The sequence below is a fragment of the Paramormyrops kingsleyae genome, chromosome 17 (assembly GCF_048594095.1).
Source record: "Paramormyrops kingsleyae isolate MSU_618 chromosome 17, PKINGS_0.4, whole genome shotgun sequence".
NCBI classification, from domain to species: Eukaryota; Metazoa; Chordata; class Actinopteri; order Osteoglossiformes; family Mormyridae; genus Paramormyrops; species Paramormyrops kingsleyae.
In genome coordinates, this window is record NC_132813.1 from 13,362,498 (window position 1) to 13,384,261 (window position 21,764).

The 21,764-nt window shown below is 50.5% G+C and overlaps 1 protein-coding gene across 4 annotated transcripts in view; it reads left to right on the plus strand.

Annotated features, from left to right (window-relative positions):
* nectin1b (nectin cell adhesion molecule 1b) overlaps window positions 1-21,764 on the plus strand; it is a 106,483-nt gene that overhangs the window by 29,768 nt on the left and 54,951 nt on the right. For all 4 annotated transcript variants that reach the window (XM_023807254.2, XM_023807256.2, XM_023807257.2 and 1 more), the window contains exons 2-5: window positions 7,779-8,150; window positions 10,788-11,087; window positions 11,446-11,563; window positions 13,618-13,766. In XM_023807254.2, coding sequence (XP_023663022.2) covers window positions 7,779-8,150; window positions 10,788-11,087; window positions 11,446-11,563; window positions 13,618-13,766 — 939 coding nt within the window. The remainder of the gene's footprint in view (window positions 1-7,778; window positions 8,151-10,787; window positions 11,088-11,445; window positions 11,564-13,617; window positions 13,767-21,764) is intronic.

A 21,764-nucleotide genomic window follows, 5' to 3' on the forward strand; every position in this document is an offset into this window, starting at 1 on the left:
CACTATCCTTATGGAAGCCACACAAATACGAGCTTCTTCTGCCGGCCTGGGTCACCGGGTTTATGCCGGTTCATATATACACACATCCAGCAGATCTGGCTCCAGAAGAAGCCTGACGGTTTGAACTTCGAACCGAAGAAACTGAGTTGCTGAAATTTGATAAAAGGCTTCAGAAAGGCCCCTGACTAACACACAGGGGCTGTCTGCAGTGTATGGAGGGGAGGTGCCTTTATGGAGGGTGATGGTGCCGTATTCCCCCAGTACATTTCCGGTGCATCCTCAGTATACCCCCAGAACACCCTCAGTACATCCCCAGGACACCCCCAGTACATTTCCGGTACATCCCCTGTATGCCCCCAGTACATTTCCAGTACATCCCCAGTACACCCCCAGTACATTTCCAGTACATCCTCAGTATACCCCCAGAACACCCTCAGTACATCCCCAGGACACCCCCAGTACATTTCCAGTACATCCCCAGGACACCCCCAGTACATTTCCAGTACATCCCCAGTGACAGACAGTAGATGTGTTCTGAGTAAAACTGCATATTTCGAACACCTGAAGAAAAACACCTTTCTCAATGGCCAGTAATAGAATGAGCTTGAGCTTTAATTTAAACGGGGAATTTTCATCACCCAGGATATTAACAATAAAATCTCCCTGAAGTTCTTTCCTAATTGCTGCTCAGCTGAGCTGCGGCTCCTTGTCAGTTTGATCTGTCGTAACAGTCAAACGGCGGCTCAGAAAGCCTGGTCGTGGTCGTTCCCTCTGAATAAACAGCCTCCGCTTTTAGCTCGTTAAAAATTTTGGTGTGTTCTGTAGCAAGTGTGATGACACACCCCTGATTCAGCCTCATCTCCAAGTCCTGACACGAGAAGTCTGCTTATGGGCGTGGCTTCCACCAACATGAAAGGTCAGTGTGCACAAGGGCGTGGTGCGGGTGTCGATCGTGGGCAGAGGAGGCCACACCCCCTGGGAAACAGCTTCGAAATCTGCAGCTGGCCCACTTCCCTGGCCTTCATGCTGTCAGGCCAGACGGGCCTAAATGAACTCCCAGAAGTATAAAGCTGTCCATTTTTTTAATCCCGAGTGTGTATGCTGAAGGTAAAATTTGACAAATTTTCTTAACGTTCAGGTAGGTAGCGGAACTGAAACCTGCCCCCTCCCCACTGGTCCATCGGGGGACCCCCCCAACCTTGGAATCAAGAGGTGTTTGGCGCCCCCCGGTGCTGACACTCCGCATACTCCAACCTGGCCTTAATGTGTGATTCCCCAACTTCCAGATCAGGGGGAGCCTGCTGCCCCCCATCATCACCTGCCCTTTCTGTGCTTGTTGGTTTTCTGGAGTTTCCCATTGAAAAAGAGCAGCCAGAAGCCCCCCCCCCCCACCCATCCACCCCCTTACCATGAGCTGCCCCCAGCTCCAGTGATGGCCTCGCTCTGAAGTTTGGCTGCAGAATGTCTTCATAGTGAGCGGGTAATTACAGTGTGGGCCGGTAGACATTAATGGCCGGCCAGACACGGCACAATGCCGCCGCTGTGAGACAGTGTGAACTGTGCTAGCCCGTCTGAGGCAGGCAGGCAGGCAGATAGGCAGGTAGGTAGATAGATAGATAGATAGATAGATAGATAGATAGATAGATACTTACTGTCAGCTGTGATGTCACATGACCTGCCCGACAGCCGCTGTGTGTTCAGGTGCCGGTCGGTTATGATCTGCACATCTGTACAGTTACACTCACAGCCAGATGGAGGGCTGGATTCACGGTCCCTAAGAGGCCATTCTCAGGTCTCCCCACGGCGGCCAGCTGAGTTTATAGCTGCTACCCCTCCTCCCGGATAGATGCCCCCTGATGCGCGTGTGACGGCCGGCGTGAAGGCCGTGCCCTGGTGCTTTGGTCCCCAGCTCCACCACGCCCCATTAGTGGGGCCGCTATCGACAGAGAGTCACCTTCTCCGGGCCCATTACGGGGGGTGGGGAGGGGGGTGGGGAGGGGGGGTGGGCACAGTCGGTCACAGCAGCGCTTGCTTAATCTCTTCAGTGGAGCCCCGTGCAGAAACCTGCCTGCAGATATTTGCTTTAATACCTCTCTTTCTTGCAAGGTTTTTCTCCATGCACTTCATATAAAACAGCTCTTGAAGACAAAGGCAGCCTGTTCTTGCCCCCCCCCCCCCCCTCCCCCATCCTCCACTCCAAGCTGCCAATGTTCTCCGTTTCTTCTTCCAGTGGTTTGCGGTCTCCGGATCGGCTCCGCCTCGGTCACATGCCTTTCGTTGGCTCAGAGGGACCACGGCGCCTCTTCGGGGGGGGAAGCATAGGGCTGAGGAACGAGCAGAGGTGTCTCAGGAGAAGGTTTCCATTAAACATGGGGAGAAGGAATCTGCGGTACTGCAACCGGGAATGACTCAAGCGTGTGAGTCAGCGTAGCCAGTCGTGATTCGGCTGATGGTTCACGTGCTTCCCCCTAGAACCCCCCCAGCCCCCAAGCCGTCAGCTCTGCAAGAGATCGGGACCCTTGTGTTCACAGAAAAACAGAGACCCAAGTTTCTGTTCAATATGTATATGTATACGGTATATACAGGCATCTCTAGAATTTCTTGGAACGGGTGCAGGGTGGGTGAATGATACTCTGGATTCCGGTTGAGTTTCTGTCCGCCGGCAGGCTTGTAAGGAGACTCCTGAAAGTGGCCGGTGATCCTTGGCGGAGATCAGGAGATGGTCTTAATTATGGAAGCCTGCAGATTGTCGACAATGGACTTTCATGGTGGATCTGCAAAAAACCTAGCTTAGACAGGATGGGGACCAGGTGTGGATGTACAGCGATGTGTGACAGAGAGCCCTACATGTTGCATGATGGGTCTGTGCCCTTCCGCATGTGCGCATGCTAGCATGCCACGTTCAGAGGTGCAAAGTTCACGTCCAGAAAGTTAAAATCCAGACCAAATTTTGCTTCAACCAGCCATCTGAGGACTCTTTATACTCAACTGGTTGGTTGAAGCAAAATCGTGGTCTGGATTTTTACTTTCTGGACCTGAATTAGCCACCTCTGGTCATGTTAGCGGTGGTTCCTTGCTGGCCTCGTAAGCCTGTACCTCGCCGCCGGGAAATAGACACCGTGTTCCTTCTCTCATGTGCTAATGGCCTTGATTGCACAAACACCTGGCTGCATGCGATGCTGCTTGTGAAGAGCTGAATCAGAGGGGACAGCGGAGCGCAGTCTCTGTGCCAAGCCACAGCATTGCCACTGCAGATGATGATCACGATGATGAGTGTGATCCTTGTAATGGGCTGTGTTCTGCATCTATGCAGCAAGGGATTATGGGAATCAGGCATTCTACATTAAATACTGCCGGTCAGTTTGTATGACACATCAGATCACAGTTTATGTCACTGACTCTCTGTAATTTCACAGCTTGGATCTCATTTCGCACTCCCGTAATTTGCAGTCTAGGCAGAGGCACATGATCAGGAGACCCTGGCCTGTTTGAGTTTTCAGTTAAACCTGTTAATGGGAGGAGCGTTCGTTAGCAGTCGTCAACCAATCAATAGCCGAAAACATTATGATTGACTGACTCACTGGCAAATCGCAAGCTGGAAAATTTTTTCAGCTGAAACTATTCTTGGTTTCATTCTGAGCTTCTGCAAGTTACGGTCTGTCTTTTTGAGCTTTTTCCCACTTTGTGAGTCATCTTCTTCCGGCCATGTGTAGCACTAAAATATCAGACTGTAGTAGCTATTTTGTGACTTTCCACCAATCTACACACCTGTCAGCCCCAGGGCCGCTGGCTATGTGGCAAACATGCTGCATCACCAGCAAGTTCCCAGGGATGTGCAATATCCCGGAGGCGACTAGGCCTTCCTCTGCTGTGCCACAAAAGTAGCGCTCTTCTCAATTAGCACACTCGCGTCGCGGTCGCTGGCCTTGCTGTCGGGCCGATTGTTACCGATCGCCCTTTCATATTTACACGCCAAATGCCGCAGAAAGTCCTGCTTGTTGGCATGCCCTCCTTGCCATTGTTGCAAATTTCTGCAGTTCTTTGATCTAACGCTGCGCGATGTCAATCGGGCACTGCAAGGCAGGTAATGACAGGACCGGATTACGGTGCGGAAAAAGGGATTTCGCTGGGTAGAGGCCCATGTGATTTGGGAGGGGCTTTTCTGCCGCGTTGGCACACGCTGTTCAGCCAGACCGCACTCTCCTGCATAACAGAGCCGCCTGAGCCTATGAATCTCCTAGTAATTACTGACTCAGGAAAAAAAGTTTTGTCACTAATTTGCTATGACACAACCAACCAGAAAAGGCTAAAGCTGTGATGACAGGAAGCTAAAGAGAGTCACCTCACGCTGTTCCTTTCAGGCAGAAATCCTCCTCCCCCATGAAACAGAAATGACTTCACGATGTGTGCTTTATCCTGAAGGGTTCAGCAAACCCCTTCCTGCTGGCAGGCCTGCCCCTGTTTTTAGCCATCGTTTCAGGATCGCACAGAGCCAATCAGTCCCATGTCTGACCCAGAAAGGGGCAAAAGGACCAGGAAGACATGTCCTGCTGTGAAGCAGAACACCAGAACCGGTCCTCTAGAAACTGATCTTGGAGAGGATATTTGAGATGTTTCCACAGGCTGCTGAGGCCTGCCTTTAAATATTTGCTGGGGAGATGGGATATGCCAGGTTTTGTACAAGTCAGCTTGTAGCAGTGGAGGCCTGGAGTGACACGCGGCACCGCCTGCCTGAGTCGTCGATGGTCACCTGATGGAGGGACATCAATATGAGTCTCTGCCTACCATTGACGGGCCGCTTTCTCCATGGTACGGCAGGGCCTCGTAAGACCCTCATTGCAGCCCCCCCCCCCCCACTCCAGGCCTGCTGATCCCACCCTCTCACAGCACTCTTTATATTGCAAACACGCTCAGGCTGCAGTAAATTAACAAACTGGGCCGTTTGCTATTGGGCCAGATCCGGCAGGGGGAGCGCAGTGGGATAGAATGGGCTCTCTGTTTGCGTGTATCAGCAGTGCTGTCCCAATGGAGGGGGGGTAGGGGGGGGATTGACCCGTGCGTGCACCGCATGCAGCAGTGAACAGGGCCAGCTAGCAGAGACATCGGGGCCATCATTGCCACGTGTGACCAAGCAGATCAATCAGTCACCTGTTGTTCGAAGCCCGTTTTGCCTCTTTATTCAGCGTTGATTCTAGGATTCTTCCAGCGTGAGAAAGGTTGTAATTCATACAGAGAAGCCAGCTTTGACATTAGCCAATAATATTCTTTAGTTTGTGAGTGACAGGGGAGAGGACACTCCAGTGGCCAATCAGATTTCAGATGGGGCCAGTGCCCCTGTGGTCCCGCCCCTGTACACACCTCTGTCTTTAAACCAACATGTCGCTCTGTGTAAAAGTCCAGCAGGGCCAGAGTTTGCTGTGATGGAATCAGAGCGATTAAAAAGCTTGGTTTCAGTCCTCGGATGCCGTGAGGAAGTGCGAGACTAATTAGAGATACACGGCATTCAGCGAACCGTTTACCTGCCTCAAGCTGTAGTTCAGGCTCTAGGGTGTCGGTCGCCTTGTAGATGTGCTTGTTGGCGGTTTGCGGCGTCCTCAGACGGGTGGACGAGGCCACAGGGAGCGTTACGAGCATTTGGAGATGACAGGGAAGCTAAATGTAGGGTCCTCTGGTGTCAGGACTGTGTCTATCTGTGTGGCCTTTCTGCTAGATAGCAGATCCTGAACTAGTTTCATTTTGCAACGAAAGCCTTTTAAAATTAGGCTTAAGTGGGAAAATTGGACCCTCTGCTACTTAGAGGTGTCACTTCTGCTCTGTGCCATAATCAACCTGATCCAAGCCGCAAAGACGGTTAATTTATTCATTAATTTGCATTAATTCACATTTAGTACGAAAGAAAATTCCCTTCACTGAGAACCATCCATCGACTGAATGCTATCAGCAGATAGACTTCACCACAGTAAAGGATTATCGCCCCTCAGTTAAAGCTGAAACAAGGAACAACGTGAGTAACTTAAAAGCATTTATCAGCCGTGTGCTGTGATTGATTTAAATGAAAATATTTAATGTGGGTCCCTGTTTGGGGCTGATTTGGGGAGTGACTCTCTCCTGTCACACATAAAAGCCACCAGCATTGACAGGCTTCCGCACGGCCTCTGTGCCATTGTGTGGGTGTGTTTTTGGCGTCTGGGCAGGCTGGCTCTGGCAGATTTTCTCCGGCCATTTGAAGCATGTGCAGTGCTGCGCGTTTCACCAGACGCAGTGCTGCGCGTTTCACCAGACGCCACACGCTGACTGACGCAGTGGCAATAAAGGCACACGGCCATTTAAGCGACTCCTCCTCCCAGTTCCATCCCTTCCCTCTGGCTCACTGAAGGTGACAGGCATTCTGCCCATGTGACCCAGTGGCTCTGGACAGTACGGGCCTGAAGCAGTTCCTCTCCTGCTCTCATTACTAAGCAGAGGATATGTCAACATTGGAGGTGCAACGTGCCTGACAGCCATATTTGTCCATCAGCAAGCTGAGGAAGCCTGCAGTTCACTGAGTACTCAGACTGCAGTCCAAACATGCACAGGCTACTCGGTGTGCAGTCTGAACACTCACTGAATACACAGTCCACAGTCTAAAAACCCACTGAGTACTTAGACCGCAGTCCAACACACAGTGAGTACTCAGACCACAGTCCAAACATACACTGAGTACTCAGACCACAGTTCGAACATGCACAGAGCAAAAAGCTGGCAGTTCAAAAACATTTCAAGTACTCAGCCCGCAGTCTGAACACCTACTGAGTACTTTGACTACAGTCAGAAAGTCCTCAGCCTGCAGGCCAAATACCCAATGAGTACTCAGACTGTAGTATTCATCCTATAGTCCAAACAACCCTTAAGTACTCAGACCACAATTCAAACACATACTGAGTACTCATCCCGCAGTCCACAAACATGAGCACACCGCCAAGCCCCTGAGTGTTTGGAGCTAAGTTCCAGCTTGTTCATCCATTTTCATGAGTAATCGGAGTGTTTGCTGTGCTGCTGTTCCCAGTTCTGTCTATTTTTAGACTGTTTTTCGGGCTCGTATCAGAGCGTTCCTGGTTCCTGGGGAAACAAACGCCCCCGTCATCAGAAGAAGCCCTCATATCCTCTTACTGGCAGTGACTGTGCTCCCATGTCCTTCGGAGAGCAGGTGAAGTCGAGCTGTGGTCGGCCAACCCCCCCAAGCATCCTCTAGGACACTTTGGCGTGACATCTCCCTGGAAAAGCTTCGACATTGTTTTTTACTTACTTCGTGATGTGTACACTGCCAGCAGATTAGCATTTAAAGTAGCGCTTAAGGCTTTCAGAATTAATCCAGTTATTCTATAGCCCTATAAGCAGAAGGAGCTCGGGGTTTGATGTGAAAGACCTGTCAAGTCTTCTATGAGGGAAACGCAGCGGGGGTGTGGGGGGGGGGGGATCTGAAGACGAGAGCAAGGCTGTCGGAAGCATCCGTTTGGCCTGAATGAGAGAGTCTGAGCCAGATCAGGCCAGAGAGGTGTGAGGTTCACAAGGATGACATCTACTCGGGGCTTGGAAGGCGAGAGCCAATTACGGCATGAGACTTCGCCAACAGACAAGGCAGCAGTGGGGTCACCGCGGTGGCAGTCTTAACGGATTAGATACCAGGCTGCAGTCCAGCCTGCAGGATGCATTCAGGCTTACGGCGGTCACTTTGCACTTCTTGGACCAGCCGGTTTTTGTTCATTGACTAGGTGTCCCCTCTCTGTCGCCCCCTTCAGGTGGTCGTGCTCAGACTGTCCAGATGGATTCCACCAAGTCGGGCTTCGTGGGTGCCCAGGTAGAGCTGCGCTGCCTCTTCGTCAACAGCAACCCACCTGTGAAGATCTCCCAGGTGACCTGGCAGAAGTTCGTCAACGGCACCAAGCAGAACGTGGCCATTGCCAATCCCACTATGGGGGTGTCCGTGTTGGCACCTTTTAAGGAGCGGGTGGCATTTAAGCAACCGGCAGTCCGCCACCGGACACCTTCGCTGGAGGATACCACGATCACCTTCTCGAACCTGCGCCTCTCAGACGAAGCAGCCTACATCTGCGAGTACACGACCTTCCCGGCTGGTAATCGAGAGAATATGGTCAACCTCACGGTTTTTGGTATGTTCTTATAGTTGCATTCATTTCAATCTTGGGTGTAAATTACGGTGGGGGATGGTGTGGGTGGTAACCCCTGAATAATTAAAACTATAACCCCCTGGATCCCCCGAAATGGGTGGAGACCTCAGCCCCCCCCCCCCACCCAATGTTCAACCAAAAGTTACGCCTCGAGTTCAGTTCAATTCACTTTATTTTTAGATAGCTCCTTTCACAACAGTGTCATCCCAAACCTCTGTTCTAGTATGTGTGGCAATCCATTACTACATCATTCATACAAAATATATAATAGTGTGTTCATGGAGCACTTCACGTAAGCTACCAGAAATCATATCAAAATGATATTAAAAAGGCTTGTGTCAGATCAGTCTTGTAGGTACACGATTTCGCTGTTGGCAGGATCCCTCAAACGCCAACACTTTCCTCACAGACAGCTGCATATTTTGCTCTGATATTTTTCTGGATGTAGGGAGGTTTTCTTAATTAAGAGCACGACAGCAGTATTCCTTCTGGGACTTCAGCCTGACGTCCGCCTCCATTTTCGTCTGTGAATAATTATGAATCCCTGAATTGTAAACGATTGTAACCTGTTCAAAAGACGTATGCTACAGTATGTCTCTGCACCAACAAATCATCTCGGGCCTTGTGTTTAGTCAGCTGAAATAGGAGTCAGTAAATCTGCTCCAGATTTTCTTTGGACCGGTCCTTGGTACAACACCTCCCCCCGCCCCCAGTGAAACCACTCCACTTCCGTTTAGAACTCGTTATGAAATCTGAAGTGTGCACATGGCAAAGACACTGTTTTAGGGTGAGGGGTGGGCGTTCTTTTCGTTTCTAAGGATTATGTTGCCTCTGAGTGATCCTGATGTACGATCAGCTGTCGCTCTGCTTGTTTTCATTGGATTAATGAATCCCTACTGCTGTTTTCTCAAAACCTGGTTCACTCTTTTCATTCGTTCGGCATCAGGAAGCAGGGTTCAAACTGCCAGTGCGTTAAATGACCCCAAACAGGCTGTCTATTATGCTGTGCCCATATGTCTTTTTTCCTGTATACGCTTTCTTCATGCGTAAGTATTTTTGTTGTGTACTTCAAATGTAGGTAATTGGTGACTGACTGCTCACAGAAGGGTTAGAATTGTATTTGGAACATAGCCTGGTGTGTATTTGATGGTTTCTTAACGGCTTCGATTTTATTGCTTTTTTCTCTCCCCCTCCCACATCACCCACAAAGATCTGACAGCTCTTCGGTGTGCTCATATCTGCAAAAGGGTATAAAAAAAAAAAAATTTAAATTAAATTTAATTAAATTTGCAAGGTGGGCAGGAGAGAGCTCCACAGTCCATCGCACGGAGTCATTTCAGTAAATGGGGGGTAATCGGTTCATCCGTGCGGCTCGGCCTTTCTCGTCCGGAGCCGTGACATCACGGGCGGGGTCATGCACGTACATGGGGAAGGCAGAATAACATAAACACTGTCTGGAAAAAGGAGCTTTAACGAGGAAGAATCAGAGTCACAGTCGCAAACTTGTCTACAAGGGTCCTATTAGCGTTAATTAATTTAATTAGCTAATTAAAGTACCGGTCAAAAGTCTGGACTCACCTGCTTTTAACGCATGAGTCTCTGCTTTAGCTGTTATTCATCTTATAGTAAAAGGCCTCGAGGCAATGAAGTCATACATTTCAGATATTTCAGCATCTCAAAATTTTCTCAAATTTTACAGTCTTCAAAACAGCCCCATTGTGCTTCAATGACAGTATTGCAGACTCTCTGCATTCTTTCAACCAGCTTCCAGATGTAGCCCCCTGGAATGCTTCTCCAACAGTCCTGAAGGAGTTTCCACAAGGTCTGGGCACCCATTAGCTACCTTGCTCTTACTCTTCAATCCATAGGATTCAGGTGGGGAGCCAGGTCATCTTTCGCAACACTCCATTGAGGTATATTATCTTGTTGAATTGCAGGTGGACCATATACAAAATTTTAATGTGTTATGGGGAAGATTATCAAATCATGACAACATGTGAGGAACACAAACGGCATCAACAAAGGAACAGTGGCTGACTAAGACACAAACAGCACAGTCACTAAACACCATAAGAGTACGTCCGCAAATCAGCAAACCAGTGACCCACACAAGAGCAACATGCTGTGAGCTTCACAAGGCCGGAATTTACGGCAGACCTGCCACTGGGACTCGTACCCAAGGCCAATACACAAAGCATTGCTTGGTGTCAGCATTCATAAAACCTGCACCTTAACTTTGCGAGGTCTGATTAGTCATTTTTAACCTTTCTTTTACATCAATGTGTTTGTCTGAAGACAAAGGATTCTTTCAACCTACAGTGTTGGCCTGGGCAGTCATCTTGTGGGAGTCGTTAGATCCAATGACAAGCGCACCCTACGGAGCAAACACTGTTCCCACATGCTGTACGCATATTCTAAAATAATGCAACCATGCACACTTCAAGAGTGACTTTCTTTGACCTCCCCATATCTAAATATCATTGACCTTTAATGGGACGTTCTGATTTCCACCTCCCTCATCCCTCAAAGAACTAGATGTTCTTCTCCTTGAAGAATGGTCAGATTGTTGGTTTGAATTCCTTCTGTCTCTCCTCACTCTTTCTTCTTCCGTTTCCGCAGCTCAGCCGGTGACCCGCCTCACCCTGACCGCGCCCATCATAGTCGCCCGTCCGCAGAAGCACAGGATGACAGTGGCCACCTGCGTGTCAGCCAATGGGAAGCCTCCAAGCGTGATCACCTGGGAGACGCGGCTGAAGGGAGAGGCCACCTTTCAGGAGACGCACAACGCCAACGGGACCGTCACGGTGCACAGCAGCTACACGGTGGTGCCCACTCGGGATGCGCACAAGCAGAAGCTGACCTGCACGGTCACCTATCGCAAGGAGAAGATCACGGAGAGCGTGGTCCTCAATGTGCAGTGTAAGGACCGCCACAATGCCCTCACAAAGCCCTCTTCGTGCATCTCCATCTTTCTCCTGTCTCTTCAATCTGACTCTTCAACAATGTGCATAGATCTCTCAGTAGCATTTATAAAGACCTGTGTAACATCACAGGTCACACAGGGAAGGAGGAGATCCTCCCATCAGGCGAATCACCGATTAACCCCATAGCTACACGGAGCCACTCAACGGCTCATTGTTCAGGCCCGTGAAGATCTGATCAGCCGGCATTGTTAACAAATGTTTGGCATGTTTGCATGATGGCGTGGTGGTGGGAGTACGTGCCATGCTTTATGGGGGGGTCTGATGTCATCTCCCCCTGCACCCCTCCCTTGCAGATGAGCCTGAGGTGTTCATTGAGGGCTTTGACGGGAACTGGTACCTGAACAGACAGAACGTGCAGCTGACGTGCATGGCTGACGCTAACCCACCAGTCACTGTCTACCAGTGGAGGCTGTGAGTTTCGCAAGGGTCCGCCGATTCCTTCAACAACCGAGCTTCTCCACCTTCATACCCCTTCTGCGACCCCCCCCCCCCGCAGCCTCTGGGAGCTCATATGCAGCAGAGTATTTGGGGAAGCACAATAGATTCATTAGAAATTCCACAGCCATTACTCCCGAGAAGATGATAGCAGAGATACTGGGCAGGCAAAACAATGGCTGAAACCGTGCCGGTTCAGGGACAGCACCCTGTAGCCACTCTGGAGTGCGCTCCAAGCACAGTAATTTTAGCATTTCAGATCTGGCTCCCCTGTGCTCGCTGGAATCTAAATATACAGTTATTAGAAATCAGTCTGTGAAATACCACCTCGGATTTTGACCTTTGCACTGTTAAATGTATTCCTCATTTCTCATCCCACCTTAAGTAGATGTTTCGGCAGGATAATGGAGCCTCTAGCCTCGTTTTTAAAGATGTTTTCAAAGCTTATCAAGGAACACTTAGTGCTTCTGTAGCTCTATTTGCATGAGAAAGAGATTATGTCTCTTAGGCATTACATTTTTGAGCGGGAGATGCGTCATTTTGCACTGAAAAGACTTGACGTGGTCACCACGGGCCAACTCACCACGGGGATGATGGGCACGCTGGTGATCACGTCGAGACACACGGGTCTGGTGCTTTCTGGAGCTTTCTGGAGCTTTCTGGAACATCTGCATAGTCAGTCAAGCAGCTCGCACTTGCTGCCTTTTCTCGGTTTGCCAGGACTGCTGAGTCTCGTGTTTCTGAGACCATGAGAGGTGGTTGAGGATCATGGCGTGGGAGGGCGGGCATAGGGTGCAGTGACTGGGGCGGTTGTTGAAAACAGGACGCACAATCCATCGTGACGATTCCCCTGTGAAGGTGACCCCATGCTCCTCTCTGTATGTATGTCCGTACGGACACACAGAGACGGAGCCCCAACCCCGTCAAAATGAAAACCCCTGGCAGCTTTTTCACTGCATCTGATTAGGCAGTAGCTGAGCGAATGGACCCCCCGGCGTTTACTGGAGAGACCAGTGAATCTCCATCGCATGGGTACCCAGAGCATCCTAGAACGGTCTGTCATCTACGCGGCAGTGACTAGCAAGCGTGTCTGCTGCTGTAGCATCATAAACTCGCAGTAACAAATAAAGCTCGGAATTTTTGAACACCTCTCCCTTTGTTTGCCGTTAGCCGTAGCTCGTAAACCGCAGCCATCTGGCAAGAAATGTTCTTCTCTTGCTTAATAGGAGATTAGTTAATGTTTCTGTGTCGAGCTTGTAGCTACTGTCTCCGGGGATGATTTTCATGACCGTCCCCATCTCGCTTTAATGTTTGCAGTGCATTTCCGCCTCATGTCTTGCCGTCTCTGTTAGCGAGCGGTGCGTTCAGCAGCCGCTGCCTGTTCGCTGCACTGCAAACAGGCTCCAGAGCCGAGGAGAATGTTTGCCATGTTATTCAGCTGCAGGAATTAAGAACAGATTGCTGGGGGACTTAACCCATAACAGCTGTGGCGTAAAGCCTGCCAGCGCGAGGTCGAGCTCTCATTCCGATAAAAACAACAGTGTAAACGTGACCAACGCAAGGCCGGCCACGAGACACCGCTTCAGGAAATGACTCAAAAACGAGGCTGATGATTCCCAAGGAATTGTTCCGCTCCTCATGTTCATTCTTTCTCCTCCATAAATTCTGGGGCTGGCAGGAAAGCTGGAATTTAGATGAGGGGAGCCTGGCCTACAGGTGAGGTATCTCCATGAGAGGAGCACAGGGTGGAATGCGTGAGCCTTTGACCCGTGAAGGAGGTCAGGATCAGATACCCAAAGATGGCTCCTACGCAATTTTATGGCGCTTCACGGCCAATTAGGCCGTGACGTCCTGGGGTTTCTGGGAGTCCGGCTGGTGGTTAAGGCTGGGGCGGGTGGCCGAGACCCATCAGGCTTCTCCATCTGGCTGGGCGGCGCAGTATGAAGCCTGATGGATGAAGCGTGACCAGGTGGAAGCATGCGTTCCCGCAGCTCGACACGGTCTCTTACTCCTCCACGTCTCCTTTCCAGCCTGAACGGCTCCCTGCCCAACGTGGAGATCCGCAACAATTCGCTGTTCTTCAAGGGCCCCGTCACCTACGATCTGGCCGGCACCTACGTGTGTGATGCCACCAACAGCGTGGGGACACGCTCAGGCCAGGTGGAGGTCAACGTGACAGGTAGGTGGCCGGGCAGACTCCTCCTGTTTGCTATGGTGAGTCGGGGCGCACGGTTTAGGAAATGTGGCACATCTCGTCAGTTAAAACTACCAAGATGTGGACAGGATGTGGACATTACCAGAGGATTGTTATTCCGGTCCTGAAGGCCACATCAGAGATCCGATCTCCATCTCAGAGGGATCAGAGAACCATTGCACTTATCTCCCTCCGGACAGAACTGGGTAATGAGGGAGACGACATAAAAGCACCTGAATAACAAGCTCGCATTTCTGAGAACCACCTGTGACTTTCCTAGCCTGATACCTGCTCAAGTTGATTTGTTTTATCTGCATGAGAACACCCAGGGAAATGAAAACTGATGCCGTTTTCTGAATTTGCTGTTCATTGCTGGCGTAGGTAGTCTGCTGTTCCACTTTATGGAGGATGTCTGTAATAAAAGGATGACTGACGACGTTTGGAATCAAGCCGTGCTCTTGTCTCGACGTGTGACTCGCTCCCATTGACATTGGGTTGTTTTGCCTAGATAAGATGGGATCTCTGGTTCTGGAAGACAGGCCGGAGTGTTTTGCAAGTGGCATTCCCTGCTCCAGGACCATGCAGGGAGGTGGCCACGTGCTAGGCGGCCCCGACACCGAAGGGAGAAAGGGGGCTGTGTCATGGGCAGCAGGAGCAGAGGATACATGCTCTCACTTCTGTTATGTAACCCCTCTAAAAATAGCGCTCTCCTCTGAGCAGAGATGCTGGCACGCTCGGTTCAGGGGATTCTCACCTTGCGTGTCCACTTCTACCGCTGTACAGCTGCACTCGTGCCGGCAGAAAAGCACTTTCCTAAATCATTCTTTTCATCCTCGTTCACTCTCTCCTTTTACCGATATTAATATGTCACCATAAATTCTGTCAGAAGATGCCAACCACCGGCCCTTTCAGTGAGTGTGTCAGGCGTGCTGACGGCTCAGTCCTGCGACTCCCCTGTCACCTGTGCCCCAGGCTGCACTTGGATGGCCATGTCCTTGGGACAGAAGACCTGGAGTCACTGTTTAGAACAGCGATGAATGAAAAGAATGAGTCTCTGAACGCAGATCAGTCTCCGTCGTGACACGCAACCTTATGGCGTTTTTGTGGGGAGCGATCAGCATTTCAAGGGAAGCGGTCTCGAAAAGGGCAGTTTTTCTATATCTTTCTAGATTTAACTTGGCAGTTTGTGCAGTGCCTTTGAAGCTCTGATGTTTATGTGGGAGGTACAAATGATGGCCTTTGTCTCAAACCGCCTCAGTCCTTTGGAGGAACACAGCAAGCGAGCTGTTCATTGTCGTAACGGGACAGTCACGTCTGCTGCAGGCGACTGCTGTCTCTGTTTTGGGGGGAATGTCCCTAAAGAACACCATTTCAGTGCCTAAGCCCTCACCAACCTGTTGGCCGTGTTTGACATAATTATTCTTTCTCTGGCACCTTTGGGAATTTCACAAGCGATTTAATTTCCCGGTGCCTGAGGAGAAGCTCCTGGGTGGGATGAGCGGCATGTTGAGGCTTATCCTGTTGCAGGGGGGTGACAGGGAGGCACCAGTCTGTACAGCCCACACGTTTGTACTGGAAGCGGAGGCAGCAGGATGCATACAGAACTCCGCAAAGTTCTTTTTCCCCGAGGTCCAGAGTCCATCAGGCACACAAAACCAAGGCCCAGTATTCCCAATAAAATTTTCTGGTTCATTTTGCTGACCGGGGGATGGGGGGGGGGTTCTTCAAGCACGGGGTTGGGGGGTCCGGATCAAATTGCATTTTGGTTTGCCAGTTTAGTCCCCCTGGAGTAAAGGTTCCCTGAGGTGCTGTAAGCCGTGTCCATGCTGAGAGTGTCCGCCCCAGCTCTCCACGCTTTCCCTGCCTCCCCCGTGTGGGAAAAGAACCACCCTGGCCCCCCTGGGGCTCGTCTCTGATGCCGTTTCCCAGCGTTCTGTGGCGTTCTGCCCGTCTCCGTGGCATAAAAAAAAAACCGCTTTGTTCGAGAGGTGCCCCGGAGTGACAAGAGACTCGTCTTAACGTTGACCCAAAAAGCGGGTCTGGCAGCAGGAGGGGCACAGCGCCAGGCGGACGGCCAGCGGCAGTGGTGCCAGGCGTTTCCTCCTGAGGGATCCCCACGCGCACGAGGAATCCCTGCAGAGTGACACGTGACACCAGCGCTGCACTTCTAGGATGCTCCCACAACACCCCACCTGCTCAGTTGGCGCACTTTAGAACCAGAGTTAGAGTCATCCTCTACGTCTTTAAACACACGCACCTCTGAGCCTTACCTGCCAATCAAACTAGGTCTAGTGAGCTTCTGCAAGGTCGGCTTTGATCTAGTTAGCTGGATTTGGTCTGGTTTGGTATGGTCTAGTTAGATTGATTGAGTTATGCTTTGGTGTAGTTAGCTTGATCGAGGTTCTGGTCTAGTCTAGTTAGCTTGATCAAGGAGGTCTGCACTGGCCTAATTAAGCTTGGTCGAGGTCTGGTGTGGATTAGTTGGCTTGGTCAAGGTATGTTTTGATCTAATTAGCTTGGTTGAGGTTCAGGTCTGGTTTAAGCCTCATTTAGGTCTGTTCTGGTTTAATTGGCTGATCTCCCTAGTTTGGTTGAGGTCTGTTCTAGTCTAGTTAGCTTGGTTGAGGTTCTGGTCTAGTCAACTTAGTTTGGTCGAGTTCTGCTCTGGTTTGGTTTAGTATGGGTCTTTTTCTGTATGTTTCCTTTAGTTGTTCAGAAAAGCAGTGCCATGTGAGATTTATGCTTTTGGTCCGGTCTTTGTGAGCTATAATCACATGACCTGATTCAAGCACGAGAAACACTTTAAGTATTTAAATGTTACACACCAATGGCACAAATCCCTCATTTGTAGTCTTTATAAGAGATAACCTCCCCGACAGGCCAAACTGCCGGCCCACAGCGCCCCGTAAGGCCACCCTCCCTCCGCAGTGGGTCGGACTAGGGCTTGGTTTGTGCGCAATTACAGCTAAGCTCAGGTGAGTCAGTTTCAGGGGCTGTCCGACACGATGTCACCTTTTGTTCCACATGCCAAAAAACTAATGAAAATGTGCAACCGGCCTCCCATTTTAATCAACCATCTTAACAGAGGCATGAGCAAGGTGACAGAAACATCTAACAAGAATATTCACACCCTTAGAGGTTATTGTGTTTAAAAAGGGCCAATCGGTTAAAATCTCTCCTCCATGAAAAGGTTGAGACATAAATTACAGGTTCAGGTCTTCTACTGGACTGATTCAGATGCATCTACTAATTAAGTGGAGTTCAGTACGATCGGCATATAGAAGGGAGACTAACTCAGTGAGTCATTATGATTCTCACAGAATCGACAAGCATGGTGTGATGTTGTAACAGGACTGGTGAGGAATGTTATTTAGTGGCGGGTGGCCTTTCGGGGGTTTAGGAGGGGTGGGGGGCGATGGTTTGATGTGGTCAGCCTCATAGGATTCTTTGCTTATAAGGCAACATAGCAAGGCTATAATTAAATCAATTAACTCTAAAATTTATAGTTGGCGCCTTTCTCCATTAAATCCTTCACAGAATAACTGTCAACTGGAAAACTACCATGTTCGATGCTCGTCCCACAGGCCGTAGTCTGATTGGTGGGAATTGCCTGATGGGTGTCGACCATGAGAAGTCCCGTTGTCACCCTAGGATGAACCGCTGACTGTGACCTACAGTGAGCCCCCTCCCCCATCTGGAAATGGGATATGCAGGGGCCGGTGGGGGAAATGTCATGACGAATCATCCATTGCTGGTCACGCAGCCTCAAGGCCCTGGTGACCAGCATCTACATTATTTTTTTATCCAATGTCTTTATCTGAAGCGACATACATTTTTTTTTTTTTTTGAGAAAGCAGAAAAAGGGTCAGACAATTCCTGGAGCAACTAGAGGTTAAGGGACTTGCTCAGTGACATCACTCAAGACTGGGATATGAACCAACAACCATCTGGTCACAGATACAGCACCCTAACCCACTGAGCATCTACATGCATGAACAGTGTGCCCCCTTGGTAGCTAGAGATCCATGTTTGGGGGAGACAGACAGATACGAGGAGAGACACTGGTCCACGAGCCTGGAAAGGTCAAGCACCTACAAGCATCTGTGTATCATGCAGGGGTGGTTCTAGGATTTTTTTAAGCCGAGTTGCATAATTCATTTGCCAACTTCTTTAGCCAATGATATGTTTCATAACGTTGAGTGGCAATCAGTGGGGGCCAATCAGCTTTCAGCTGGGGCAGGTGCCTCTCTGGCTTTACCCCTGTATACGCCCTTTGTGTCGTATACCGAGGTGGAGTTTCCCGCAAAAACAGCATGACCACATGACACGGTCAGGGCCCAGTCACTCTCAGCTGCGTGCTGGTTTGTGGTTGTAGGCCTGGCTATGTGTATTCACGTTCTCACATTGGCTGTTCACGTTCGGCTAGGTGGATATTTACATGTTCCAAGGTGCTGGTGGGGACACGTCCTCTCAGGCTGGGACATGCGTCTATTGGGTCCCCCCCCCCCGATTACAGAGAGCTGTGCTCACATCCGTTCACGCTCCCCTGAACAAGCAATCGCATGTTTCTGGGGAGGAGAGCGGATGGTGGGTTAAACTGCTCCCCCCCCCCCCCAAGGTGAGAATAAAGTAAATACAGTTGTGGTTCCTTGGATATTAGAGGGAGAGATGGACAGAAATGAGCCCCCCTTTGATCAGAGGATGGGCAGGTAATGGCAGGGTGTTACGGGAGAGTTAGGCCATGCCTATCATTGCATGAGATGTCTACTGTCATCCAAGGAATGGTATGAGACATAGAGAGAGAGAGAGGGGGAGGGAGCGAGAGAGAGCGAGAGAGAGGGAGAGATGGGGGATTGACGGCAAACATTTTAATACACAAAGGAAGGTAATTGCTGAAAATTGGCGATGCTCTCAGTTGGGCAGGAAGCACAGCGTCATTTACAGCACGGTGCCCCCTGACCCCTCCAGTGCTGGGGGGTCTCCCAGTGGCAGCTTGAGGGAGGGCAGTGTGTGACTCAGAGGGTCAGGCCTCCTTGACTGTGAACAGAAGGGCCCTGGTTTGAATCCTAAGGGTGGCAGAATAGTCACATCACTGTTTGGCCCTTGAGCAAGGCCCTTAACCCACTGAATAAAGTAAGGGGGGGCAGATAAATGGCTGATCCTGTTTGCTGGCTCCAAAAACATCACCCAGCACCTGAATATGTGCATTCACCTTAAAGCAGAGCATGATGGGATATGTGGAATCTAAAGCATTGCTGTGTACTTGTAGCAATCAATAGCTTCGTCAATAGGTTCGAGAGCGCCAACCCCCCCCCCCCCCCCAGGCTCCCTGCTGCTTATTGCGATTTTCTCCCCGATGCACTTGAGCCTCATGGTGGTCCTTTGCGTTATTCCCGTACCTTACAGCCAGCTTAGCACGGACCCCCAGCTGACATGCTATGCACTCGTCACGCCCCATATGACAGCCTCAATCAGCTTAACTAGCCGAGCGCCGTGTCGCCCTGGAAACCCCTGCGTGTCACTGACGGGCCGACAGCCCACACATGCGGGTTCTGTGTATTATTAAGTCCAAACTGTCAGGTCTGTGTTGAGTAGGAAAAGCGTGGGATGCGTGTTCCTGTACCCTCCCCCAGCCTGGCTGCCTGCTCCGTGCGGGGGTGTGGCTCTTTCACCCCCCCCTCCGCCACCCAGCAGCAAGAGGACCTCTCCCACCCCCGAATCGCGGGGAGATTACGCCTCATTATTCACCTCAAGTATTCTCACACGCCGCTTATCTTCCCTTCTGCGGCTCCCTGTGGGATCAGCGGTGCCAGCCCAATAATACCTGAATTTCGGAAAGCCCGAGGCCAGTTGGGCCGGAAAGTTCCGGCACGTGCCGGCAGAGAGGCGGCTGGTGTCAATGAAACGATGGGACGTGCTCTCCCCATCATTAACGCGCATGGTGTTGCAGGGCATGCGGGCAGTAAGTGGGGCAGCCTGCTGGGGTCCTGACACCGTATGCTAGTCACTGCGCACAGACTAACAGAAAAGGTCAGATCGGAGAGGAGCTGTCAGCTCCGGTCGTAGAAACGCCCACGCGACATGCATGACGTGTGTATACTCCGCCAACGTGGAGGTACTCATTCTCTGTGCTGATGTGTAAAGCTCCTGTCAGGACGGTTCTCTCGCTCCTACCCCTACTTGTCCGCAGCTGATGCACAGTTAGGGATTGTGGCAGCGTTTCGTCACTGAGACGTAGCGACCCCATGCAGTTCAGGCTGCAGCATGAGTCACGATTTTCCCTGGAGCCCCTGTCACGGCACTCATAGTGTTCTTTTACATTTATTTATCTTGCCGACACTTTTATCCAAAGCATTGTACAAATGGGAGCGCAGGGTCAGTCGGCCCCTCGAGCAACTGGGGTTAAAGGCCCAACATTCTGCCAGCCACAGGATGTGAACCAGCGACCTTCTGATCACAAGCATAGCATCCTAACCCCATATGGTGCTCTCTCTCTCTCTCTCTCTCTCTCTCCCCCCGCTCTGATAGGCCGCTAGTCCACTAATCACAGACGCGTTTCAAGGCTTCATTATGGGCTCTGGCCCCTCCCTCATTGTACATCTGTCATCTGAATGCCTCCGCAGTCACCTGACCAGCTCAAAGTCACCCCATTGGTTAACCCTGTCCATATCTATTAGCATGGTTACTTTGATCGTTTAGTAATAATTGCCCTGCAAGCTTTAGGTACGGCAGATTTCTGCTGAGGATAAATTTCTTTGAAAATGTATATTTTGTGGTTTGCCAGTCAGTTTCTTTGAGATAAAATCAGTAAAATGCAAAGATGAGACTTTTGAATCACATCTATCAGACTTCGGAGAAGATTCATTTGGACGTTAAAAAATGCAGACTTGGGGAAGCCTCACTCAATCTGCACGCAGAATCTGAAGGGGCCTGGGGTGAGATGCCTGTAGTGGCCTGTGATTGGCTCCTGACCTCCCTGTCTGACAGCCACAGTCTCGCACCTCACTGCCTTTTTATGCTGCTGATTTTCACTGTAGCAGCTTTATGAGAAATCGAACACTCAGACAACAGAAAACTTCGCCGAGTTACAGATGAGATGGTCTGTCTCCTGGGAAATATATAAAAAATTAAAAATACAGGCCGTGGAAGGGAAGTTTTCCCGAGGGCTGTGGCTGAGGAATGAGCCTAATCAGCGTTTAATGAGTAACGTTTGCAGCACTGGTGACAGTCAGCTTGCATCTTCATTTATCTGTAAACATCACTCTGTGTGTATTTTAAGCTGCTGTGGCTCCACAGTGGGATTTCGTGGACCAGGTGACTCTGCTTGCATTGCGTACCGATGGATTGTTGCAGCTGAGATAGTAGCTATTGTTATAAAGGGTTAAAGGTTTGTAGTGGGGGGGGGGGGGGGTTGGTCGCCCACAGACTCATCAGCCACATGGCCAGTTCAGGTCTTCACTACCTCCTTTATGATTTACCAGTGCTTCAAATAAACAAACTAAGAAAAAAACTGCCTACATGTTGTGCAGCCCAATGATTAGAGACGTGAAAATGCGTTTCACTAATGCAGTTTGACGCCTGTGACAGGCCCCCACTGAGGCCCCCTGCTGGCCACTCCGTGCCGTTTTCTCCCTAGCCGCATATTCCTGGTGCCCCGAGGGTCGGCTTTCCGGGTATCGGGTCGGCATGGTGCCACTCAGAGGCTCCCCGTCAGCATTCTGTTAGCCGCAGCATCCCGCCAGCATCCCGTCAGCCCGCTACAGCCTTCCAGCTGTTTCTGCACAGTTAATGAGTCTGTCTTCTAGCCTGTCTCCTTCAAGCCTCTAAAGTTTCAGGACCCTGTCTGTAAGGTGGCCTGGGAGGCCGGCCCCGCCTGTGCCACATTAATCAGATAAAGATGGGGGCTGGCTTTGTTTAGTATCTCTTAATTAGATAATGTTCAGGGAGCCGACCTTTGCCTTAGCTAAACAGGAAACAGAATAA